Source organism: Varanus komodoensis, unplaced genomic scaffold (assembly GCF_004798865.1).
Source record: "Varanus komodoensis strain SLA01 unplaced genomic scaffold, ASM479886v1 scaffold109, whole genome shotgun sequence".
Classification (NCBI taxonomy): Eukaryota; Metazoa; Chordata; class Lepidosauria; order Squamata; family Varanidae; genus Varanus; species Varanus komodoensis.
The window spans coordinates 934,798-957,158 of NW_025335313.1; the positions used below are offsets into that span (position 1 = coordinate 934,798).

At 51.3% G+C, this 22,361-nt stretch overlaps 1 protein-coding gene across 4 annotated transcripts in view; it reads right to left on the bottom strand.

Moving 5' to 3' along the window:
• Positions 1-3,281: 3,281 nt before the first annotated feature.
• RIPOR1 (RHO family interacting cell polarization regulator 1) overlaps positions 3,282-22,361 on the bottom strand; it is a 123,632-nt gene continuing 104,552 nt past the window's right edge. For 3 of the 4 annotated variants that reach the window (XM_044419848.1, XM_044419846.1, XM_044419845.1), the window contains exons 11-22: positions 22,190-22,338; positions 21,771-21,900; positions 17,411-18,127; positions 16,381-16,502; positions 13,441-13,621; positions 12,048-12,183; positions 11,163-11,324; positions 10,113-10,271; positions 9,234-9,430; positions 8,659-8,742; positions 7,871-7,961; positions 3,282-4,224 (exon numbers count right to left, since the gene is read on the bottom strand). In XM_044419848.1, coding sequence (XP_044275783.1) covers positions 4,127-4,224; positions 7,871-7,961; positions 8,659-8,742; positions 9,234-9,430; positions 10,113-10,271; positions 11,163-11,324; positions 12,048-12,183; positions 13,441-13,621; positions 16,381-16,502; positions 17,411-18,127; positions 21,771-21,900; positions 22,190-22,338 — 2,226 coding nt within the window. In that variant the 3' untranslated portion in view covers positions 3,282-4,126. Of the gene's footprint in view, positions 4,225-7,462; positions 7,527-7,870; positions 7,962-8,658; positions 8,743-9,233; positions 9,431-10,112; positions 10,272-11,162; positions 11,325-12,047; positions 12,184-13,440; positions 13,622-16,380; positions 16,503-17,410; positions 18,128-21,770; positions 21,901-22,189; positions 22,339-22,361 lie in introns of all 4 variants that reach the window. The other variant, XM_044419849.1, reaches the window with a different exon arrangement.

Consider the following 22,361-nt stretch of genomic DNA (forward strand, 5'->3'; position numbering starts at 1 on the left):
TGAACCCTGTGGCACCTTACTAGTTACATTTCCCCAGTTTGTGTCTAATTAGCAGCCAATTTTGGATCCACCTAATAGCTTTTCTATTAGGGTAACTGTAGACCTGTGCCATTCATTGCCATAAAAGACCGTGGTGGACACAAGTTTAGGTAGCTTCAAAAGGGGATTAGGAAAATTCAGAGTTATCAGTGGCTGCTAATCATGACTGCTAGTTGCAATTTCCTGTTTTAAGAAGCAGTTTGCCTCTGAATGCAAGTCACTGAGGGCCAGCAGTGAGAGAAGGCTGCTTGAAGGCTGAGATTCATGAAGGCATCTGGTTGGTTGCAGTGTGAGACAGATTGCCTGGCTAAATAGGCCTTTCCCTGACCAGTGAAGCTGAGACCATCCTTGGCGCAATACCCTCCTGTTAAACTATTTGCCAAGACTGCACTGTATAGTGGTTAAAAATCCCTCAACAGGTATGTTCCTGTTGTGGAGAACATGATTAAAGTTTATACATATGCTGGTCCAATTTTAATCTCTTCAAGATTCCCAGACTGTTTTGCAGAAAGAAGTTGCTACTTTATCTCTAAACCTTTCATATGAACACACTTTTCAAATGAAGAAGATTGCAAAGATTTATTAAGAAAATCTTGCATAGGTTCTTATGAATAATTTTGAAGTTCCTTTCTCTGAATCTTTTCCATTTCTTTAAAAAGCTGGATTTGATGGTACTTGATTGGGTTAACCCTCCCACCCCCAAATTTATAGTCACATGCCCAAGAAATGCTCTCTCCTGCTTGTTGTGCAGTAGGAAGAAAACAAATGACTGTAGAAAGGATAGATTTTTCTAGAAAGAATGATGGGTCCCAGACTACAGCCCCCTCAGGGTGGCTATCAGGACCCAACAGCCCTGAGCTTATGCAATGGCCCCAATACCCTGGCCAGGCTCACTGCTGCATCCACCCTGGATTCCTCCCCCAACCCTGGTGACATAGTGTTACTACAGGACATCGTGTGTAATTTAAAGTTGGCTAGACCCAGTTTTTGTGGTTGCCTACTTCCATTGCTAGATAAACCTGCCAGGGCCCAGGACAGTACACAAGAAGGTACTTTGCCCAGGATCTCTTCAGATCTGAAGCTGACCCTGCCTAGTTCCCTCTGTAAAGCTGGTCCAAGGGAAATCTTGCTTCTTTCATGTGCTTCCTTAGGTAAAATCAGCTAAGCCAAGCTACTCCAGTGTGGTGCTTTCCAGATGTTTTCAGCCTATTTCCATCAGCCCTAGTCAACACAGCCATTGGTCAAGAATTCTGGGAGATGTAGTCCATAACATTTGGAGGGTGCCTGGTCAGGGGGCAGCTGAGCAATGGAAAGCTTTAGTGCTTAGCACAGGTGATGGCTGATTTTCCTGGTAGTTAATGGAAGCTTCCAAAGTCATTCTAGTTTTCTTGGATCATGCCAATGTATTCTCTCTGAGCCCAATGCAGATCACAACTTAGTTCCCCTACCTGAAAGAGCCCGTGTGGTGTAATGGTTAAGAGTGCAGGACTGGGACTCAGGCGATCTGGGTTCTAGTCCCCTCTCGGCCATGGAGCCAACTGGTGACTTTGGGTCAGTTACAGACTCTCAGCCCAACCTACCTCAAAGGACTGTTGTTATGAGAAGATTGAGAGCAGGAGAATTATGGATGCTGCCCTGGGTTCCTTGTAGGAAAAGAGGCAGGATATAAATATAATCAATGACTGGAAAACCAGGCAGGAGCTGAGATGGCGCTCACCAGTTGCCAGTGGGTCCTTCTCTATGCTGGCCACCAGACATCAGATTTGGTTCTCACTGAGGTGGTGAGCCTATCTGGGCTGTACCACAGAAGGTAGGTGGAAATTCAGTGCACTGGAATGATCCTCCCTTGACACGGCAATACCCCCACCTGCATGAAGAAGTATTAGTGAGTACTCATTTCTACCTGGGTAAAGGCATGAAATTCCTGCATGGGAAATCATTGCCATGAAGTCCTTCTCTGAAGCCTTTAAACCCTGCCTATCTCAATCAGAACCAAGTTAATTCAGTGGTAAGCCAGGGAAGTGCGTTTAGGGACTTTGAAACAAGGCAGTTATATAGAAAGCACAGGAATGTGTTAGCAACCAAACTCCATAAAACAATTGTGCCAAGAGGGAGGCTGAGTCCTTCTCAAGGATGAAGGTTCCCATCCTGAGGATTCCAAGACAAAGCTGACTCTTGATGTGGCAGACTGAGGAAGACTCCACTGGCTTTATTTTATAGGAAGGCTTTTTGATTTTCTCTTACTTTATACTAATATACACTTCATCGTCCTCAATAAAAACTTGTTTCAGCATCAGAGTAAAAAGTGTGTGTCTTAAGCCTTGTTGAAGAACCCAGCTCTCCTTGGGGCCCCAGAGGTGAAGAGTTCTGAATAAGCAGAATTGCAAAAAGAGTGTAATGTTTTCCATTCAGACAATGATTCAACAATGGCGCAGCATCAGGCATCCCCAGGCCATTCGTGGAATGTTAATCCTTAATATTTTCTTAGCCTATTTGAGAATGGTAAAGACACTGAGCTAGTGCTTTCTGGAGACATATACAAATAATCCTCAACCTGGGAGCAGGATTATCTCAAGAATCATCTTCTGTCATCAGAGTCTGTCTGACAGCGCTCACCATTTTCCAGGGTCCTTTGCAGACCTGGAAGAGCATCTGAACAGACATCTGCTTTTGAATGGGCAGTGAAGACCGTTTTTCTTGAGTCAAATTATCCATTTGCTCATTTTTTCTTCTACTTAAGATTGTGGGTTGGATATTTAATTTATTTTTATTTTTTTTATTTAGGATATTTGTATACCGTCCTTTGCAAGAGCCTCAGGACAGCTTACACAATAAAATACAAATATCTAACATAACATAAATTAATTAACGACCCACTCTGGCTGCAATTAAAATATGATGGATATCTTTCAGTTTACTGTATTGTTTTATTTTTATTAGGCTGGTTCGAATATTTCAGACAAAAACAAGTTTTGCACATTTCTTTCCTCTGCTGTGGGAAGATCAGGGCAACCTGTTGGCATGTGTTGCCTCAAGATTACTCCTTTGCTTCAGGGAAAAATTAAACCCATCTTCCTGTTTCAGAGGTGGTGAAATGAAACGCCCAATACTTCAGCGCTGTACTTGCTGACTTGCTCATCCAAGGTGGTTTTGACCACTTGAAAGTTAACAACAGTTCACTTCCTTAGTTGCTTAAGGAAGTCCCACGAGAGCATTCACAAAGTGACACTCACTCAACCGACTTCTTCAAACTTTGTTTTATTTCAGGCTTAAAGACAAAATTAGCCAAACCTCTTAATAATTACATTATATATATTTATATATATTTATGTAGATATACAGATAAATTTATAGATATTTTATAGAAAAGGGACTTTTGCTTTTGTCTGTAACCTCCCATGTGTAAATAAAAAACAATAAAACAGCCCCAAAATGGCAGCCCCTACTCTCCGTGTCCCTTTTGTCTTATAGAGCATCTTCGCTGAATACAATCTCTTCCCCCTTCCCAGTTGGAACACAGATAACTCCCTTCTGTAATCTTTGTGCTTCCTTCCTCTCACATCTGAGAGAGGAATTTGCGGCCTATCAGCAGCAGGATATACCAGCCCCAACTTCTGCAATCATTCCCGCTCCAGAAGGTGGACGACATGGGCAAGATGAGAACACGTTGAACACGCCACTGGGACTTCGAACACACCATTTCCCCAGCTTATCTCAAATGAGAGATGGGCCTCTGCACCTGAGGACATTCTGTCAAGCCAGCAATGCTCAACTGTTGATGTCCCCCCTCCCCCAAGAAAGGGGCGCTGTGGGCCTGGTAATGAAAGCAAGCCCGGCCCCTCAAGAGGAATGAGCAGGAGGCTCTCCCAAAGTCCTGTACTCACGTTAACTCCACAGGTGCAGCAGCCAGTGGGGCTAAGAAAGGCATCCTCTGCATAAGGCAGTGTGCAGGTGGCGCTAATACTGCTGTGTGTGCATGCTTCAAGGGGCAAAGAGCCGCCCAGTCCATGGCACACTAGCTGGAGCCTGGTCTGCATGCAAGGTCCGTGCCCACAAAGGATCTGCAAGTACATCGGTGTGGCACCACTCAGAATGCAGTGCTGGCCATGCTCCCTGGGGCAAAGATCCCGGGCAAGCTGTCAAAGGACTCTTCTAGCCGTCGGTGAGCAGACTTTCCATCTTCCCCTGCAAACACATAGCAATCACCTGTCAGGGAACTGTGAACCCCAGCCTTGCACGGAAGTCCACAAAGGTCAGGCCACAAATGTTTGCATTAGCTTTCCTTGACAACACCGTGTATCTTGAAATGGGGGGAAACCCGGCAATTTTTGCAAGGTTCTAGTGCTTGGGTGCCTGTGTGTGTTCCTTTCTGGCTTTGGACAAACTGGTGAACGGCTATCCACTTTAGATAGAGAGCTCAGGGCTCCACTTCTGAAAGCTGCCATGTTACTGTCTTTTCTCAATCCTGCTGTGAAAAATTGATGAAAATATACCCCTGTCTGACTGCCAGGCAGTAGAGTCCCTTTCCTGCCTCAGCTTGAATGTGAACACTTGTTGCTTAGGGTTGCAATACTTCATAGTAAAGTAACGTATCCTGCTGCATTGAAAACATGATGCTGGAGGAGAATGCCCTGGGCAAGGGAGACTAACATGGGCATCCAGTGCAAATCAAGCCAGAACTCGCCCTGCAAGCAAAAATTACAAAACTGAGATTGCTGTATTTCAGGCATATCATGAGAAGCGAGACTCCCTGCAGAAGACAATAATGCAAGGGAAATTTGAAGGCAAAGGAAAGGGAAAACCAGATATGAGATGGATCAGTTTTGCAGCCTTGTGTTTGCAAGAGCTGAACAGGGCTGTCAAGGACAGGGCAGTTTGAGGGCTTTCACTCATAGTGTTGTCGTAAATCAGAGACGACTTGACAGCCTGTAACAATAGCAGCTGCCTCCAGAGTTCTAGAGACACCTGGATGGCTGCATTCCACTCCTCTTCCACCATCACAGGTCAAGCTCAAAGAGCTCTTTCAGCTGACTGTAAGGAACTCCCTGGACAGCTTTCAAACTGTCCTAAGCTATATCTAGGTAGCAGCTTCACATCCTTCTGGTTTTGCAGATGGGAACCAGACTTACAGGAAGTACCTAGGAGAGGAAGTTTCATGTATTCCTCTACCTAGAAGCACATGTCTGTTGGATGCACTAGTGCAGGTGACAGAACCTTGTGGTGGTGTTTCTTTCAAGAAGAGCAATGCTCATACATGCTTCATGAACCCACTGAGAACAGAAATAGGAAGTCCTAAGCAGTAGGGGGGTGGGGGGGAGAAATAGCTTGGGGACTGGACAAGGCCAGACTGATACAGATCAAACTGTCAGCACTGTGGGTAAGAACTGGCACCTGACTGGTCAAAACACACCCTTTGGCCAACTGAATGGTCAAATGATAGTCAAGCATTTAAAACGGTAATTTAGTCGAACTAGAGCGGGACTGTTTTTGCAGAATGCCAAGGGAGTTTCTGGGAGGAGGAAAGACAATCCCTCTTTTTATGGGGTGAGGAATTACTAAATGTTCAAAGGATCAGATGACTTTACTGGAAAAGCAGCAGCAATGACAGAGGCCTGCCCTGCCCCCAGTTTGAAACTTGCTTTGCTGTAATAGCGGCAGCAACATAATTCCTCTAAAACAGCCACTCTGCAACGTCTCCCCTGAATGGTGCCGCACTGGTTTGTTTTGGTGCATTATTGGGGGTGGGTTGGGCACATGCCACGGCTGGCGAAAGGATTGTGGTTTCATCCTTCCTTCCAAACACGCACCCAAAATTTCAGTGCATACTTGCAACACAAGTCAAAGTAGGCCATTATGGGAAAGTCATGGTCGCCAGGGGTGCTTGGATGTTTAATTTTTTTAGAGGGAAAAGCCTCAGTTACTATTTTGCTGGTAAAAGATCTGCTGTGGGTTTTCTCATCTCAAAATTGCAACCCCTCCCACTTTATGGCTTGTGAATGAGCCTAAGGAAGAGAGAGCGCTTTTCTGGCAAAGCCAAACACTGGCCCCATATAAAACCCTGACAGAGGACAGAGACATCGCCAGGCACCCCGTAGCTGCAGATTCCCTGTATCAGAACAGGGCAGAGCCAAATAACCTTAGAGGTGCTTCTCAACTCAATTCTCCTTATGTTCGGAATGGTTCTGATGATGCCCTTGGCAAGTCCTCAGCATTCTGCTGCTTTTAGAGGCTTTACACGCAATCCTGCTCCTGGGCCACTGAGATAACTGTTTGCATGAGGCCACCTTATCACTCTGATGTGCTTCCACTCACACTGCCAACAGGAAAAGGTCAGTCCCATAGCTCAAGAGGGAGGGAGATGGCGGGAAGCCCCTGGAGGAAGCTGCCAATGTGGGTGGGGGTCCCTGCTCCGCAGTGGGTAGGACTGGACTGGAAGCAAAGGGTCCTCCTCTTGCCATTGCTATCCAGGGATCCCGAGGGCGCAGGAAAAAGGAGCAAGCTGCTGCTTCAGGGGATGCTCTTGGCAACCGATGGCCTGCCCAGGCCACAGGGGGTCAACTGGCCATCGCCCTCAGAAGTCAGTTGCACATTACTGGGGGGCTGCAGGAGAAGCTTAACCCAAGAAGCACACCAATCTTTTTTCAAAATTAGATGAAGCATTCCTGGATGTTCCATGTGGACCTGTGGTCTATCTGGATCCCACTCAGAGCAGAGCCTTCAATTGTATTAGTTCCCTCTCTATGGAATTCCCTGCCTGTTGGCATCATTTCTTTCCTGGCACCTGCTGAAGGCATATTTTTTTTTTCTCAACAAGACTTCTCTGTATGGCCAGCCACAGTTTCATTGGCATGACTTGATTTTAAAGATTTAATTCTGACTGTTGATTCTTGGCTTCTTTTGTTCTTACTCTTCACTCTTTGGAATTTTTATTGAATACAGAATGGTATATAATACTTGGAAATAAAACAGAGGAATGGTCCATGCCTGCACCCACAGCTAAAGGGCCTGTCTGGACAGGATGGGACAACACGCTTGGCAAGTAGAAGACCCGGGTTCCATCCCTAGCTGGAGAGGTCAGCTAGTGGGGGCGGGATGGACCTTTCTCTGCCTGAGACCCCGGTGAGCTCCGTCCCGTTCCAAGCAGACCTCCCCGGGTCAGATGCACCAGTCGTTGGGCCTGGCCTAAGGCAGCTTCCTGCGTCACAGTGGAGCAGCCCCTTGATAGCAGTGCCACGCTCTTTGCCGCAGAGACACAGACACACAAAGCCGTAACACCGGGAACTAGAAAGGTGCCTACGAACTTGGGGGACTGCCATAGCTGAGACAAAGACCCAACGGGATAATGGTGCAGGACAAAAGACACCGGAAAGACAGGCAGCAGGGAGGGGAAGGGGGAAGCACAGACTGGCTAACACATCCCAACCTGTGCAGCTGCTGTCATGACTTGGAAGTCTAGTTAGCCAATCAGATGGTTCTCTCAGTGCCATCTAACAAATGATAATAAAGGACATCAACAACAGCATAGCACTTTCTGCTTTCAAAGTTTTCTCGCTGCGCAAGCAGCAACGCAAGGCAAGCTGGCTGTTCCGTCCTCAGCTGTGAGCTGCAGCAGAGACTGACAGAGGGGTAGTGGGGTGTTTGGACCCCAGTATTGTATACTCCAGGCTCAGAGAGAGAGCAGATGTCTTCCCTTGCCACCCAGTGTAAAGTGCAGGTTGCACAGCACCTCATGCACCCAGAGCTTCACCCCACGGCAGGCTGTCAGGGCAGCTGCTTTCAAGGGCAGGGGAAGGGACTGTGTCCGCGAGCAGGACCAGGGACGGGGACTCACCACACAGCATGAGGCTCTGCTTGGCTGCTTCTCGCACAGCTTCTTTGTCTGTTTGGCACAGATACACCAGCTGCTCGATGCTCTCCTTGGCCTGTTGAGGGGAATTAAAGCGGGTTATCTGGTCCTGGATCCTGCTCTCCGCTCAGCCGCAACATTACAAGGGTGGGAGAAGGTGAAAGGACATGCCCAGGGTGCTGGAGCCCCCTGCAAGGGAAGTGAGCCGGCCTTAATAGAAAGGCCTTCACAACGAAGGCAGTCCTCAGCAAGACTCAGCTCTTCAGGTATGTCCTCCATGCAGCAAATCTTGCTTTAAACTGGGGGTGCAGAAGCTCAAGAGCAGGGACCAAATCTGGTTCTTCCGGGCTTCCAGTGCGGCTCCCTGGGAGTCCCTGGGCAGGTGCTTCCCTGTTCAGGCTGCACTCCTTCCTCTTGGCTGCTGATCATTTGGTGGGTTTCCTGGCTTCTGTGGAGTTTGTTCTCTCTGCCAATAGGCTGAAGAGCCTCTTAAAGCTTTGGTACTGGCAGGAAGAGCTTTAAGGTAAATATGCTGCTAGCGTTTGCAGCTTTGGTCCCATCCACCACTGGAATGTGGCCCCCCGAATCTTCTCTAACATGGACTTTGATCCTCAGGCTGAAAGAGGTTCTGCACTCCTGCTTTATAAACGCAGTTCCAGAGGGCAAGGCATTTCCCAGAGGACTCCTGATTGCCTGTTGCTACTGCAAATACAGCTAAAGCTGGTCTCTGAAAAGGGTTTTGGCCAAGCTAACGTGCAGAGTTCTGCCCTCACCTTAAGGCAGCCCAGAGCTGCACAGGCAGCGACTCGCATTTGCAGAACTTCATCTTCCAGCTGCTCGAGGAAGCAAATCAGGGCCTGTGGAAAACACATACGTCAGCCTGCTGGTTCGCGATACAAAGCCACCTGCTTCTGCATACCACACAGCTTCTTGCCTGTTTAACCCTAGTAATGGCACTTGACCAACACAACACTGTGCTCTCACACTGTGTCCATCCATGGCTAACAAAAACATGGTCCCAGCCTGTTTATTATTTATTGATTTAGAGTATTTGTATGCCATCCCATCGCATAGCCTTGGGGCGGCTTACAAAAAATAAAATAAAATAAAACAAAACAAAACATAATACAAATAAAATCCAGATTCACCCTGGCTGCAGATTAAAACCTACAAGCTGATGTTAAAAGTTATTAAAATATTGTTGAAATAAAAAGGGCTTAGCCTGGTGCCGAAAAACAAATAACGACGGCGGCAGGCGGATCTCTCTTAAAAATGTGTAGGGTACCTGCACCCCAAAGCAGGTATCTCTTGACCTCCTGACGACAGGAAAGGCTCAGGGGATACTTGCCCGTTCCCGGAAGATGGGGTTCTCTGACAGGTTGCGCAGCTGCGTTGACACAGCTCCAACGACTTTGCTGTTTCCTTCGATGAGAAGTAGGCTCAAGGTGTTCAGCCCATCCCTGCCCAGCCGGTTCTCAGGAATCCGCTTCAGGGCCTTCAGTACCACGTCTTGGTCATCCGAATTCAAGTTCCGCGCTAGCAACACTACAGGGGCATGGCAGAACAAGCACCACAGTGAGCAACAATACATTTTGCTTGTCAGGGTAAGGACAGACATGGGATTCCTTTTTATTTAAACATCATTTTAATTGTTAATATTATTTGCTTATTTTATCTGGCCAGGGCGACTTATTTTATATTGTTAATTTGTTGTATATTTGGATGTATTATATTTTAATTTTATGTTGTGAACCGCCCCGAGGCTTCGGCGAATAGGGCGGCATAGAAATGTTTTAAATAAATAAAATAAATAAAATAAAATCCAGCTGGGGCGCTCTAACCTGCAACCCCACCTGCTTTGCACGCAGGAAGTCCTGGGGTCAAGCCTAGGGATCTTTAGGCAGGGCTAGGCGGGAATCCTGCCTGAACCCCTGGAAAGCTGCTGCCAGCCAGTGTTGGGGGGTGATGAAAACAACAAAAAGCAGCTCGCTATGTTCCCATGGAAGCCAGGGCTTGCAAAGGTCCCTCCAGATGGCTTTTAAAACTGGTGGTTCTCGTCTCACACATACAAGGGAATGGCCCCACCAAAGAATGTCCCATCTCAGACAATGCAGGTGGACGATCAGAGGCTCTCCATGAGTCCTCCCCTGCTGCTTGCAGCTATCAAGGATGGCTTAACGGACGTGTGGGGGCACTTCCTGCACGTTCCCTTATTCGTACAAGTTACCTTCCTCCGTCAGCTCCAGGATGTACGTGTCCAGTGTTAGGATGGGCAGAGCCTCAAAGTGGATCCAGTACTGGAAGAGGGTGATCTGCTCGCTCTGGCAGCTCTCACGTCGCCGGGGCAGCCTGTGCTGCAGAAGCTCCTCCACCAGCTTCACACCAACTGTGGCGGGGAGGAGAAGGGCATGGGGGTAGCGTCCAAAGACTAGTTGCGTACACCAAAAGTCAAAGCTCTTGCAGAGACACACGGGCTTCCGGGTGGGGCTGGAGGGTGGCAGGGACTTGGAAGAAAGACGGAGCCCAGGACCAGACACTGGGGGAGGGTGGTTGCCCTTTGGCTATGATTCCTGGTGGCCTCCCAGAAAGCTTTGGCTCTTGGGCAGTACAGAAATGAATGGAATGAATGGTTGGTGATGCTGGCCTGTCCCGTTGAGGCATGGCGGTAGAATAGAGGCTCATTCTCGTCTACTCCACCAAGAGTTCAACCTCAGGAAAGAGCAAGCGCATCCAAAAGAGCAAGGGTCAGTCAAACCCAACAGGAAGGAAGGAAGAGCCCCAGTAGTCTGCTGAGGGCAGATGCCTGGGACAGCGAGACTCTGTTCTTGGGAGCAATGTCAGTTCTGAAGGCATTTATGCCTAACTCAGTCCATGCCAAAGAAATTCCTGCAGGTGCTTTGGAAAGGACTCCTCTATCTCGCTCATAAGTGTGCCCCATTAAAATGAAAATGTATCTCTGGCCCAGAATTCAGCACTTGAGTGACCGTAGGTTAGTCAGAGATTCCCAGGCATGCAGCCCTTGTAGCACGGAATCCAAGCGGCATCCAATGCAATCTGAAGATGGGTGGGGACCAAGGACAACTGGTGGTCTGGGAATTAGCAACTTGGCCTTGCCCCACGAGTAACGGAAGGGCCAGTGATGCCAAAGAAGCTGCTGCTTGAACTGTAGCACTTGCTCAGACAACACAATGTGAGACACTCAGCCTGTCTTTTAGATGAGAAGGGGAGGAAGAGCGAGTGGAAAGTGGTGTGTGTCTCAGGCCCAAAGCTCGCTCACCTGGGTGTGCCAGGCCTTGCTGGCGTTCGTTGATTTGCGCCGCATACCGGGAAGTGAATGTCTGCAGGAAGCTTTCTACAGGACAAGTGTACACATTTGGAAAGGCCACACAGCTGTCCCAGAAAGGCAGGACTCCCTCCTTGCACGTGGAGAACTGTACCACTGGGGACGGGAAGAGCACACAGAACCATTTTCGGCCTTCCCTTTGAGCCACCATCTGAGTTCTAAGATGCTCCATCCACACACCCCTCCTTCCAGGGAAGCGTCCAACAAATGCCTATTGAAAAAGCGGTCACCCGTGCTGTGCAAGCGCGCCAGTCATGCTCACACCCAGACATGCCCTCCTCCTCTCCGGGCTGAGCACGAGCAGGAACAGTTGTGTGGGTCTGCAGCTGTGTGCCGCACTGATTGGCTGGCAGGTTTGAGGTCACTGCCCCCGCCCCCCCTGGGTGGTTTTGCATGTTTCAAAAAGCAGGCTGCTTTTCAAAACAGCATCCGAGAATGTTATATGGAATACAGGCACGCATGTTTTTAAAATGTTTTTGAAGGGAAGGTGGACAGCTTGCCAGACACACTGGAGAAAGGAGACCATCCTGCCACAGGTACATGCATCTGTCTCTGCTAAACAGGGTGCGGAAGGAAGGGAGCTCGTCCCCAGGAAAAAGGGACACACACAGTCTGCCTGCTGCTGACGGGTCCGCTTGCGTGCACCTTTAGTTGGGTGCAGAGTGGAGTGTCCCTTCCGGGCAGGGCTGCTCCGCACTGCACCTGGCAAACAGACGCGGGTTCTCAGGGGCTCCCAGAGAAGCCCTGCCTCCCTGGAGCTAAGTGGATACAGGATGCCAGCCCCAGGCTCGCTCCCTCCATGTGCCCGCTCTTTATTACCTTCCCCAGCTGAACTGGCTGTCCCCGCTTGCTCCTCCAGCAGGCGGCAGACCATCTCCAGGACCTGGGCTTCCCTCGCCAGCCTGTCTAGCGCGTACATTTCCCTGCAGCGGAGAGGTCCGAAATTGCCCAGCTTCTAGGAATGAGACAGCAAATGACAAAGATTCTTAGGGGAGAAAGTCCAACCCTAGCTTATTTAAAACTTTTCTATACCATCCCATCACAGATGTCTCGGGACGGTTTACAGCAAATTAATACATTAAAATAAAAATAGTAATAAGAGTAACAGTTGCACAGCATCCGATGTTAACCACTAAAAGCCACTAAATAAAACAGGTTAACAATTAAAATACTGGGAGAATAAAAAGAGTTTGGCCAGACGCCGAAAGGAAAGAAGCGCTGGCGCCAGGCGAACCTCTCTGGGGAGCGTGCTCCACAATGGGGGTGCCACCACAGAGAAGGCCCTCCTCCGGGTAGTCACCCTCTTGATATCTTGCAGGATGGCTCCCAGTATTTATTTAAACACTGCAAAGAACTCTGCTTATACAAGGCTGCTTATGCGCTGCACGGTTTTAAACTGCATGCATGTGTGTGAGAAAGGAGGGGAACGAATGCCTGCTCCCCCAGCAAAGGCCATTTAGAAAACGGCATGAAGTGGGAGCGGTCGGGGAGGGGCATCACAATCTGGATGGTGCCACATTGTCAAGAAGGCCCGAAGGAGCAGGGAACTAAGAGGTTGGTTTCCCTGGTGCCATCCAGATATTGTGGCCTTCATCAGCCCCGGCCAGAAATGCTGGGAGGTATAGCCCAAATACTGAGAGGTCACCTGGTTAGGTCAGATTACTGCAGAACAAACAAGTCCCGTTCATTTCCAGACACAATTTGGAATGTTGCTTTAACCTACAGGGTCCTGAGCCGCTTGGGAGCAGAGCACCTGAATCGGGTGTCTTCTCTCAGCCTAACTTGCCCCTATACTGGACTCATCTACCAGTTATTCTTGCTTGCTTGCTTACTAGCCAGGCCTTCTCTGTTCTGTTCCGTCTACAGCGGATGTTCTCCCCAAACCCCTTTTCCATGAACTACAGTGACCTTTACGCCTTTTCTCTCTTGAAAAAATTACAAAAGCAAATTTTAAGTATGGATGGCTCTGGGCATCATGCATTCCCCTCCAACCTGCTTACAGGGCTGCCCTTTCAAATTCACATCCGTATCCTTATTTTATGGCTATGCGGTTTTATTCCTGATTTTGTACCTATTTCCACATTTTTGTAAGCACCCTTGCAGTGAAAAGTTTCCTGTTTGGCGGGCAGAGGAGGGGTAAGAAAACAACACATTCCTTAAAACAATTCACGAAAAGACACCGAAAAGTCTCAAGTCTTCACGGGGCACTCACCAGCAGCAAGTGGTTGCAGTGGTTCAGATGGAGGACCAACGCCCTGTCCAGAAACTCATTGCAGGTGCTCATTGGCTCTGAGCTGCCCCCTGAACTCAGACGCCCCGGGCGGGCCTTGGCAACAGCCTCACCGGCTCCTGGTACCCTGCCAAAGGTTGCAGGCTGTTCACTGTTAGCCAACCTGTGAAGAGCAGCAGCAGGCAAGTTACAAGCATGCCTTTAGCCTTTTGTAAGTCTGACGTTACCCTCCTGGAAACAAGGAAGACCTAGAAGAACTGTAAGGGCTGCAGGAATAGATTGCTCCACTGATTCCCCATCCTCCTCACAGGTTGGATGATGTCAAGGGTGACCCTTGCCATGTTCCTTGGTGAAACTGCCTGGAGCGCTTCTGGATGGCACTTCGGTCAGGAAGCCAGCTTTGCTCCTATTTCTCTGGGGAAGGCAAGAGAGGAGTCCGGTGTCCTCAGCAGGCAGAGCCGAGTCCTAACTTCAGGAATCAGCGAATTCCCCAAAGCACCGCCTGTGAGTGGAAGGAACATTCTCCTGCTGTGCCCCCTCCTTTGGAGGAGAAGGGGCTTCAGGGAGGGGCTGCACTTGAGGCCCCATGGGCCAATGGTTCCCCACCCCTGCTTTAAAGCATCTGATGCACAGCAATGGCAATGTGGCTGGATCTGCCATGCATGCAAGAGCAGAAGGCTTCACAAACCTGACCAGGGGCTGCAACGTCTAACTGAGGTATTGGCTTTTACCACCTAAAAAGCAGTCTCCCAATCAATCAGCTAGTTTTTTTTTTTTAAAAAAGCAAAACGGATAGAGAGTGCTTCAGGCACACTGTTTTACCCACATTTATTTATTTAAAACTCTTGTACCCTGTCTACCACTCACGTCTTGGGATGGCTTACAGTAAGGAACAAATAAGATAACAAAACAAACACAGCATCCACATGCAAAGTTTAAGTGATCAGTAAATGGACAAACTGAAACTCATTAAAGTAATGAAAGCTGCTTGATTTTAGGTGCAATCCAGAGTTTAAACAGAAAATTTCCTATGATTCCCAGCATTCGCCAGCCAGCAGTGCCCTTAGAGATGTAGGCAAAAACCTTGCGCAAGGCAGTGTAGCATGCCAGGTGTCTCAAGGGAGCTCCTGAACTCACCTTCCCTTACACCTTCCAAGAGACACACCCTGCTCCATCCGCAAGGGGCTACCTGTGCTTAGAGAGGAGGGAGCATGCTCTGCAGGCAATATCAAACAGTGGCCACAGGATGGCAGTGTTGCTGCATATCCTGCTGGGAGCCACCTGCCACTCCAGGCCTCAAGGTTCGATGCTGGTTTCCGGCAGCTGCATCAGCACTGTGCAAAAGGCCATCAGCATCCTTTGGCGTGCCAAGCAGAAACATTAGCCTGGAGCAGGCATAAAGCCCCAGCCAGACACAGAAGCTGCTGGGAAGCCAACTGCACACTAATCTAGAGGGCCAGTTACCCTCACAGAAGCAGCCACCTCTGAGCTCCTGGCTTCAGGCTTTGAGATCTGATGCAAGACGGCAGAGCACAAGAACAAAGGTGAGTCTGCAGCCCTCAGTGAGGGTCCTTGACTTGCCTCCGTCATCATGGCATAAGTCTATCACTGCAAATGGGCATGCCCAGGAACCTGCGTCTGGCTGACGGAGAAATTCAGTAAAGACGGGTGTTGGAAAAAAGAGTTTCTTGTAAGAAGAAGATATTCCAAAAGAAAAGAGACAGCCTCACACCACAGTGCCTTCCAGAAGTATTCACATGCACTCCACCAAAATGTCCACATTTTGTATTACAACCTTGAATTGAAATGGTTACTTGCAATTGTTATCACCTTGGTTTGCAGCGTGAAGGTGCAAAATATTTTTATTGGAGCACAAAAATGCAACAAACCAGCATGTATTGGTTGCATAAGTATTCACTTCTTTTGCTGTGACATGCCTGAAGTTACTCTGGTGGCCTTTGGAAGTCACACCCTGTAAGTAATTGAAAGGTGCCCACCGGTTTGCAATTTCAGGGCCACGCAGTCTTGCATCAGATGCACCTGCAAGGCCCCAGAGTTTGCTGGATAACATATCTAAACAAGAGCACCATGAAAACCAAGAAGGGATCAAAACAGCTTCAAGATAAATTGTGTAGAAGTACCAATCAGGGTTGTGTCATTAAAAAATCTAAAATTATGAACATCTCTTGGAGCACAGTTAAAACCATCATTAGAAAGTGGAAGAAGGACGGCTCAGCCACAGCTTTGCCTCGGTGGCCAGGTGAGGAGGGTGTTATTCAGAGAGACAAGCAAGAGGTCAAGTAGTTCCAGAGAAGCTGGAGAGATCCACAGCTGAGACAGGAGACACTATCATCCTTTGGCATGAGAGAGCTGGAGCAGTTTGTCCGGAGGAATGGGCAGATACTCCAGGATCAAGATGTGCTCAGCTGGCTGAGACTCCCGCAGGAAGACTGGCTGCTCTAACTGCTGCCAAAGCAGCTTTGCCAAGTATTGACTCAGGGTGAATACTTCTGTGACTGACACATGGCAATTTGTTTTTATGTTCTTAGCTGTTGTGCTACAAACCCCCCTTCCCTCCCCTGAATTCCCTTTCCTCTAAGAAAGTTATTCTCTGGGGATAACCATGTGGAACATGTGAGGGTAAATCACTGCACTCATAAACAGCACCCATGAGAGCAAGCCTCAGCTGCATGACCAAGGCAGTGAAGGTTTGCAGGATTCCTCCGGTAAAACCTCAGTTTTTTCCCTTCCCATTGCTCTTTGCTGCCAAGCTGGATGTGGCTTTGCCCCTGCTCCCCATGTGGATCTGAATCCCACCCCCCTGCCTTTCCATGTGTTGGTCTCCCCCCCGAGCAGGAGATCCCATTTGCCCCACTTTTCTCATAAATGTCAGCAGCCTCTGCTGGCCCCATGGGCACTCACCCGTCATCGTCGTCCCCTGACTCTTCTGTGTCGGAAGCATTGAGGAAACTGAAGCTCTCCAGAGCGTGTTCCACTGTGAGGCTCATGCTGGAGGCCCGGCTGAGGCACACGCCCTGCCTCTGCTGTGAAATGCAGAAAAAGCAAGCGTCATGCAAATATCCTTTTCTGGCCGCTCCAGCAGCTGTCCCGTTATCTGCAAGCAAATCTCCTGTGCCGCACGATCCGCCCCAACTGCTCCCTCGCTTCCTGCCTCTCCGGCTGCAACTCCCAAGCATCGGAAAGGAAAGGAGAAGGACAAACACACAGCAAAACAAAAACCCCGTGACCCTTTTCCCAACAGAACGATGCAGGATGGGGGTGCAGGGCATCCGAAAACGACCGCTTCTACTCTTGTCCCCTGGTTCCAGATGTGTAGGGGCAGTGTCAGCAGAAACCCCTGGAGGTAGCTGGTCCAGGGTCAGGGTCTGGCATCCTGCCGATGCCATGTACTGTTGAAGCGGAAAGAACAGAACAGGCCCCAGCGGCCATCCTGCAGCACCTGCGGGGACTGCGACCACCCACGGGCTGGAGGGGAACGCCTGGGGGAGAGGGACATGCACCGCGGCAGGCGCCCTTCCTGCTCCTAGCGCTTCTCTGCTGCACGGGGGGTGGGGGCCTCTTGCGAGCAGCAGGCGCTTCCCTCCAGACAGGGAAGGGGCAGGGTGGACGTGGCGTGCAGGTCCCGGGACATCCCCGTGGTCCCCGCGGGCTGAGCGGGTGGTGGGAGCAGCTACGAAGAGGCGGCTGCAGTTGGCGAGTGGGACTTGGCCGTCTCCTACCCCACGAATGGCAGACACGAGGTGAACGCCCCCACAGGCCAAGTAGTTTGCACAGTTTATGCAGTTTCCCAGAATTCTGCTTGGATGGCTAAATTCTGGTAGCTCAGGAGTCATGAGCTGCATTACCTCAGAGCAACGTCTGGTCACAGCGTTTCGCCCTGAGGGCGCCATCTCTCCTCCCCCCGGGGTGGGGGGGTCCCTTTGTCACTTACCAAGAGAATCTCCTTTAGGTGCTTGAGCTCCTGCTCCAAGGTCTGTAGCTCAGGAAACTGCCCCCGGTAGTCACCCAGAGCAGACGCCAGGACGCAGAGGGCCTCCTCCAGCCCACAGTCAGCCGGTTTGGGCCTTGGTGCTTCCGAGACGTCAGTTGGTGGAAGCTCCTTTGGGGTGGGCAGGGCCAGGGAGGATGCGGGCCCCTGAACGTCTGGAGCTTGGCAGGTGGGGTCCTCACCATTCCCCTCTGCGACGGGGGTGGCCCCGTCCAGCTCCGCCTCCGGCGCCCCAGCCTCACTGATCGGAGCATCCAGTGCCGAGTCCACGCTTTGCGGCAAGGAGTCCGTGTCCGGGGCAGGAAGCTCCCTGGCACGCGAGTCTCTGGGGACCGCGGCCTCCCTGTCCCTGTCCCTGTCCTCCGCGGCTGGGAGGTCCACGCTGGCCTCGCTGATCTGGCTGAGAGTCCGGGCATAGGGCACGTGTCCATTCGCCACGGCCGCCTCCTCCCGAAGGGCGGGCGGCTCTCTGTCCTCGGGCCGGGTGAAGGCGATCTCGATGGCTGGGGCAGCGGCCTGCACGGCGGGGTGCACCAGCGGGCTGGGCAGCGTGTGCCGGGTGCCCCCCGACAGCTGCGGGCTGGAGGAATCGTCCGAGGACTCCGAGGAGATGGACCAGGCTGCCCCGTTCTCCAAGTCCTCCTGTTGCCGCAACATGTTCTAGAGAGAAGCCGCGAGACGGCGGATGCAGGCGAGCGAGCACAAAGCCACGTGCACGCAGGGCGCTTCCTTCAGCACCCCGGCCCAGCCCACGCGCTCCCTCCCGGCCCTGCCCTCGGCCCTGCCCTCCCTTCGCCCCTCCCTGCCACCAGCGCCCCCAGGAGAGGCTGTGATGCACCCCCTCCTTGCACCAGGCGGGCGCAGCTGCACCCACCCCATTCCATCCAGCAGCCACACTTAGGGGGGCACCCTTTTGACCGGGAAGGAGCCAGATAATGGAGCGACTGTCTGCTCTGGGGGGAGAACAGGGACTCCTTCAGCACCTGACATTCACTTCCCATTTTAGGACTTGACCTGCCACCTGGAGAAACCAGTTGGCCCAGGACAGCTCATGCTGGCCTCCCTTACACAAAAGCACAGTGTGCTCCCCAGTGCACACACAAGGACAAGCCCCCAAGGTGGCCGCCTGGCCACACACACCGCTCCCTTCCACCCACACAAGCACACACCTGCCTGCCTGCCGGCCTTCCTACCTTCTGCCGCTGTCCTCCTCCTCCTCCTCCTCAACCTGACCCATCCAGGCTGCTCTGTTTTCTCCTCACACAAGAGGAGGAGGGGGCAGCTGCAGGTGGTGTGGAGGGAGGGAGGGAGGGAGGGTCTGTCTGCATCTTCATAGGGCAGCCAGACACACCGCAGAGTAAGGGGACATAGGATCCTGCAGGAGTTGCATGGAAAATAGCGTGTGGATTTCCGTGACTTATACAGTACACTTCCAGGAACACGGTCTAACACTGCGCAGCTCCTGGCTGCCTTCCCTCTGTGAGTCACTGAAGGATGGGGGCACTGGGGGGACAGTCAGTGTTATTTGCCACAAGGCGTGTCACAACGGCGCCAATTCTGCTAGCCAAAGAGGCGGGGCAGGGAAAATTCTTAGTTCCCTCCCGGTGGCGTGATCCAGATGGAGGAATGTAGCACAAGACCCTGCAAAAGCATGGCTCTTCCCGTCTTGAGATACTTGTTCTGATGCGGAAATACCCTAAATCTAGTGGTGGGTGCCCTCCATTAGCTAGCATCCAGGAGAGAGACCCCACCTGCAGCCCCCAAGCCCCAGCCACATAACGTATCAGGGCTGTGCACAGGCGGATGGTTGTGCAGAAGGCCGATCGGTGCGGGGAAGTCACGCAGGGCAACACACAGGATGAGGCGGGGCCTAGGCCTAGGCCTAGGGCAGCTGCACACCAGCACACGGCCACCACAGAGCAGCAAGCGGGCGGGGGCAGGTTGCTTGCGAGTCGGGGAGGCTCCCCCTACCCTCCCCGGCTCCGGGTGCAAGCGAGGGGCACGCAGGAGCAGGGTGCAGCCACCCCTGCCTCGGGAGACTAGACTAGGCTAGGCTAGGCTAGGCTAGGCTAGGCCGGGAGCGGCACTTACACGACCCTGCGGCGCCCGCGTGCCCAGCTGCTCTGAGGAGACATCGCTGCAGGAGCAGCTCCGAGGCAGCCTGTCCAGGAGCGTCTCCCGGAAGATGTCCAGCAAGGCCCGCCTCTGCTTGGGGGCAGCCTCCCAGGGCAGGCTCTTGGGCAGAGAAAGAGGCGACCGTCAGCACCCGTGGCACTGGACCCGAGCCCCTCGCAGGTCTGCGCCCGGCAGCAGCATGTTCCTCGCACCAGGGCCCCACTGCTCCCCACGGGCCCCAGCCTCTGGCTGCTGCTGCTGCACTGCCTTTCCAGCCTGCCTTCAAGGTGGCTCACACGGTCATGTTGCATCTACACAACAACCGTGCCAGGTAGGCTAGTGCTGGGACTCAAAGAGGCAGTTATTCTCGGCGTGCTTTCCTGGGTCGGGGTTGCCCCGACTCTTCGGATGAGGAATGTGATGGCTGGGAAACAGGGCGTGTGGGGTCAAGGGAGCGGGGGTGGGGGGAGTCCGGTGTCCCAAGGCCGCTGCCTCCAGGTGTTCTGGCAGAGCACGGGAAGAGACAGGCTGGGGAGCAAAGGCAGGGGGCGAGGGAAAGGAGGACATCAAGCCTGGCCCAGTCGCTGGCCCCGTGGACTCCCCAAGCCGAGCCCGAGTAGATCCAGGGGTCAGCCCTTCTCCAGAGGCGTGGAGCCCACAGCTTCCGAAAAGAAGGTTCTGCGAAGCCATTTCTAGTTCAGGTTCAACGAAGCGCTTGGCTATAGTTTGTCAGATGTGCTTTGGAAATAAAGAACTCTCTTGCCTGTTGTTTGAAATGGATGGGGGAAACTCAGCTCGCAACAGCCAGGCTGTGCGTGAGCAACTGGCCCAGAGTCACCCGTGAACTTCGTGGCCAGGCGGGGCCTGGAACCTGGATCTGGTGGATCCCCAGTCCGGCACTCTCACCATCAGGCCACACTTGCTCTCGCCGTGTGTTGCAACCGCACCTCCCAGTCCCTCGCCAGTCCACTGTTGTCTCCAGTCTGTGATTCCAGAAGGAAATTCTCCAGGAACCGCAAGGGTCCCTCTGGGTCTCTAGCCTGGAGGCCAAGCACGGTCCTCTAGCAGGATCCCAGGGAGGTTTCACAGCCTGAAGACAGACCGTTCCCATTCAGCCTCTCTGAAATGGCAGCTCTAACCCATAAGCAGATGTCTCTCCCCACTACCCTTTCCTTAAATGTCCTCAGTGTTTCTACCTTGAGGCAGAGGCCTGGCTCAGAGGCACCTGTCTTGGTCTGATGAACAAGGGTTTGCTAGATGAAGAAAGAGAAGGTGCTGTGCCCACCTGCTCTCCCCACCCCTTCACGGAAATACCTCCAGGGTTTGTTTGTTCCTTTGTTCCTGTGACACCCAAATCAAGAACTTTTGAGTCAGGCTTCATTTACAAACTACAGCTCAATCCTGGTTTGCGGCCAGAAGTCTACTGAAAGGGTAAATCAGTTTTCCAAAGCAAATTTAAGATGATACTGTGGTACCAATCTGACAGTAATGCATTAAGGGAGGAGGGACTACAGAGACAAAATGTTTGCTCTTGGTCAAATAAACTTTGGTTTAAATCTCTCAGTCTAATAACAGTTGTAATCATATTTAAACCTAAGTTTATGTGTGAACTGAGTCAGCGAATACCAAATTCCTTGTGCCTCTAGAACATTCCCGGTACAGAACTGTCAACATATTTTCAACATTTGCTGCTTTACCTCCCATTACTTGAGTATCAAGGACAACATTCGTAATTACTTTGTGATTATTAACACTTTTGAGAAAACGGAAGCTTCAGCCCAGATGAAAACAGGACCTGCTCTATAGAGTTATTTAGCTGGTAGAGCAGTGACTAAAAGAATCGCTTGTGATTCAGAAGGGTGAAATGTCATCTCATTTATGGTCACTGACCAGCCAAGGAACTACGCATTGTTTAACTTCACTGGACGCTAACATAAGCCACAAGTATGTTTGTGAAAAATCTCATCCAGAGAACTGTCTAGAAGCAGACAATGCATTTGCACTAATGCTAAAATGTTCAGTCCTGTGAACGGCTTGGATTTAAGAACTCCTGGATACCAGAACACAAATGTAAATAACGGATCTGCACAGCCACTTAGTGGCTTCTACCCACTCCAGATCCTTGGTGGAGGTTGGGGAGGGGGATGGAACGAGCCCCCCCTGCTGCCCAGCCCAAAGGAGCACTCACATAAAAGGCCTGTTCACGCATGGAGGGCGTGTCCGGTGGGCTCTGGTTGTAGGTTGACAGCCTCTTACTGACGGTGGATGTCTTACTGACAGTGCTGGCCGATAATGGCTGGTCCTCTTTGTCAAATGGGCTGCTCAGAGGAAGAGACACCGGTTAGAGAATAAACGTGCAACCTCCTTCCCCATTAGTTGCTGGAAGAGGAAGCCCCAGGACAGGAAAACACACGATCTCCTTAACCACTCTTCAGGTTAGGGATGATGGGAGCCGGAGCGTTGGAAGGGAAGAGGTGGGCTAGAGCACTACGGCCCCTCTCTCCTCCCCTGACCAAACACACCAATTGCTGCCTCAGCCCTTCCCGCTGTCCCCCGTCAGCATCCCCCAACATGGCTGCTCAGCCGAGAAGCAAAGACGGCACTCACTTCCAGCTCACTTCCAGACTCAGCTTGATGGTGCCCAGGTCATTGATATCCACGGCCACCACCTGAGGCAGCGCCACAAACAGGTCCTTGGTCTCGCAAGAGACATTCCCCACCACAACGTGGCTGGCCAGGCTCCTGAGCTCCGTCACCTGGGGGAGACGCAAGACGGTAG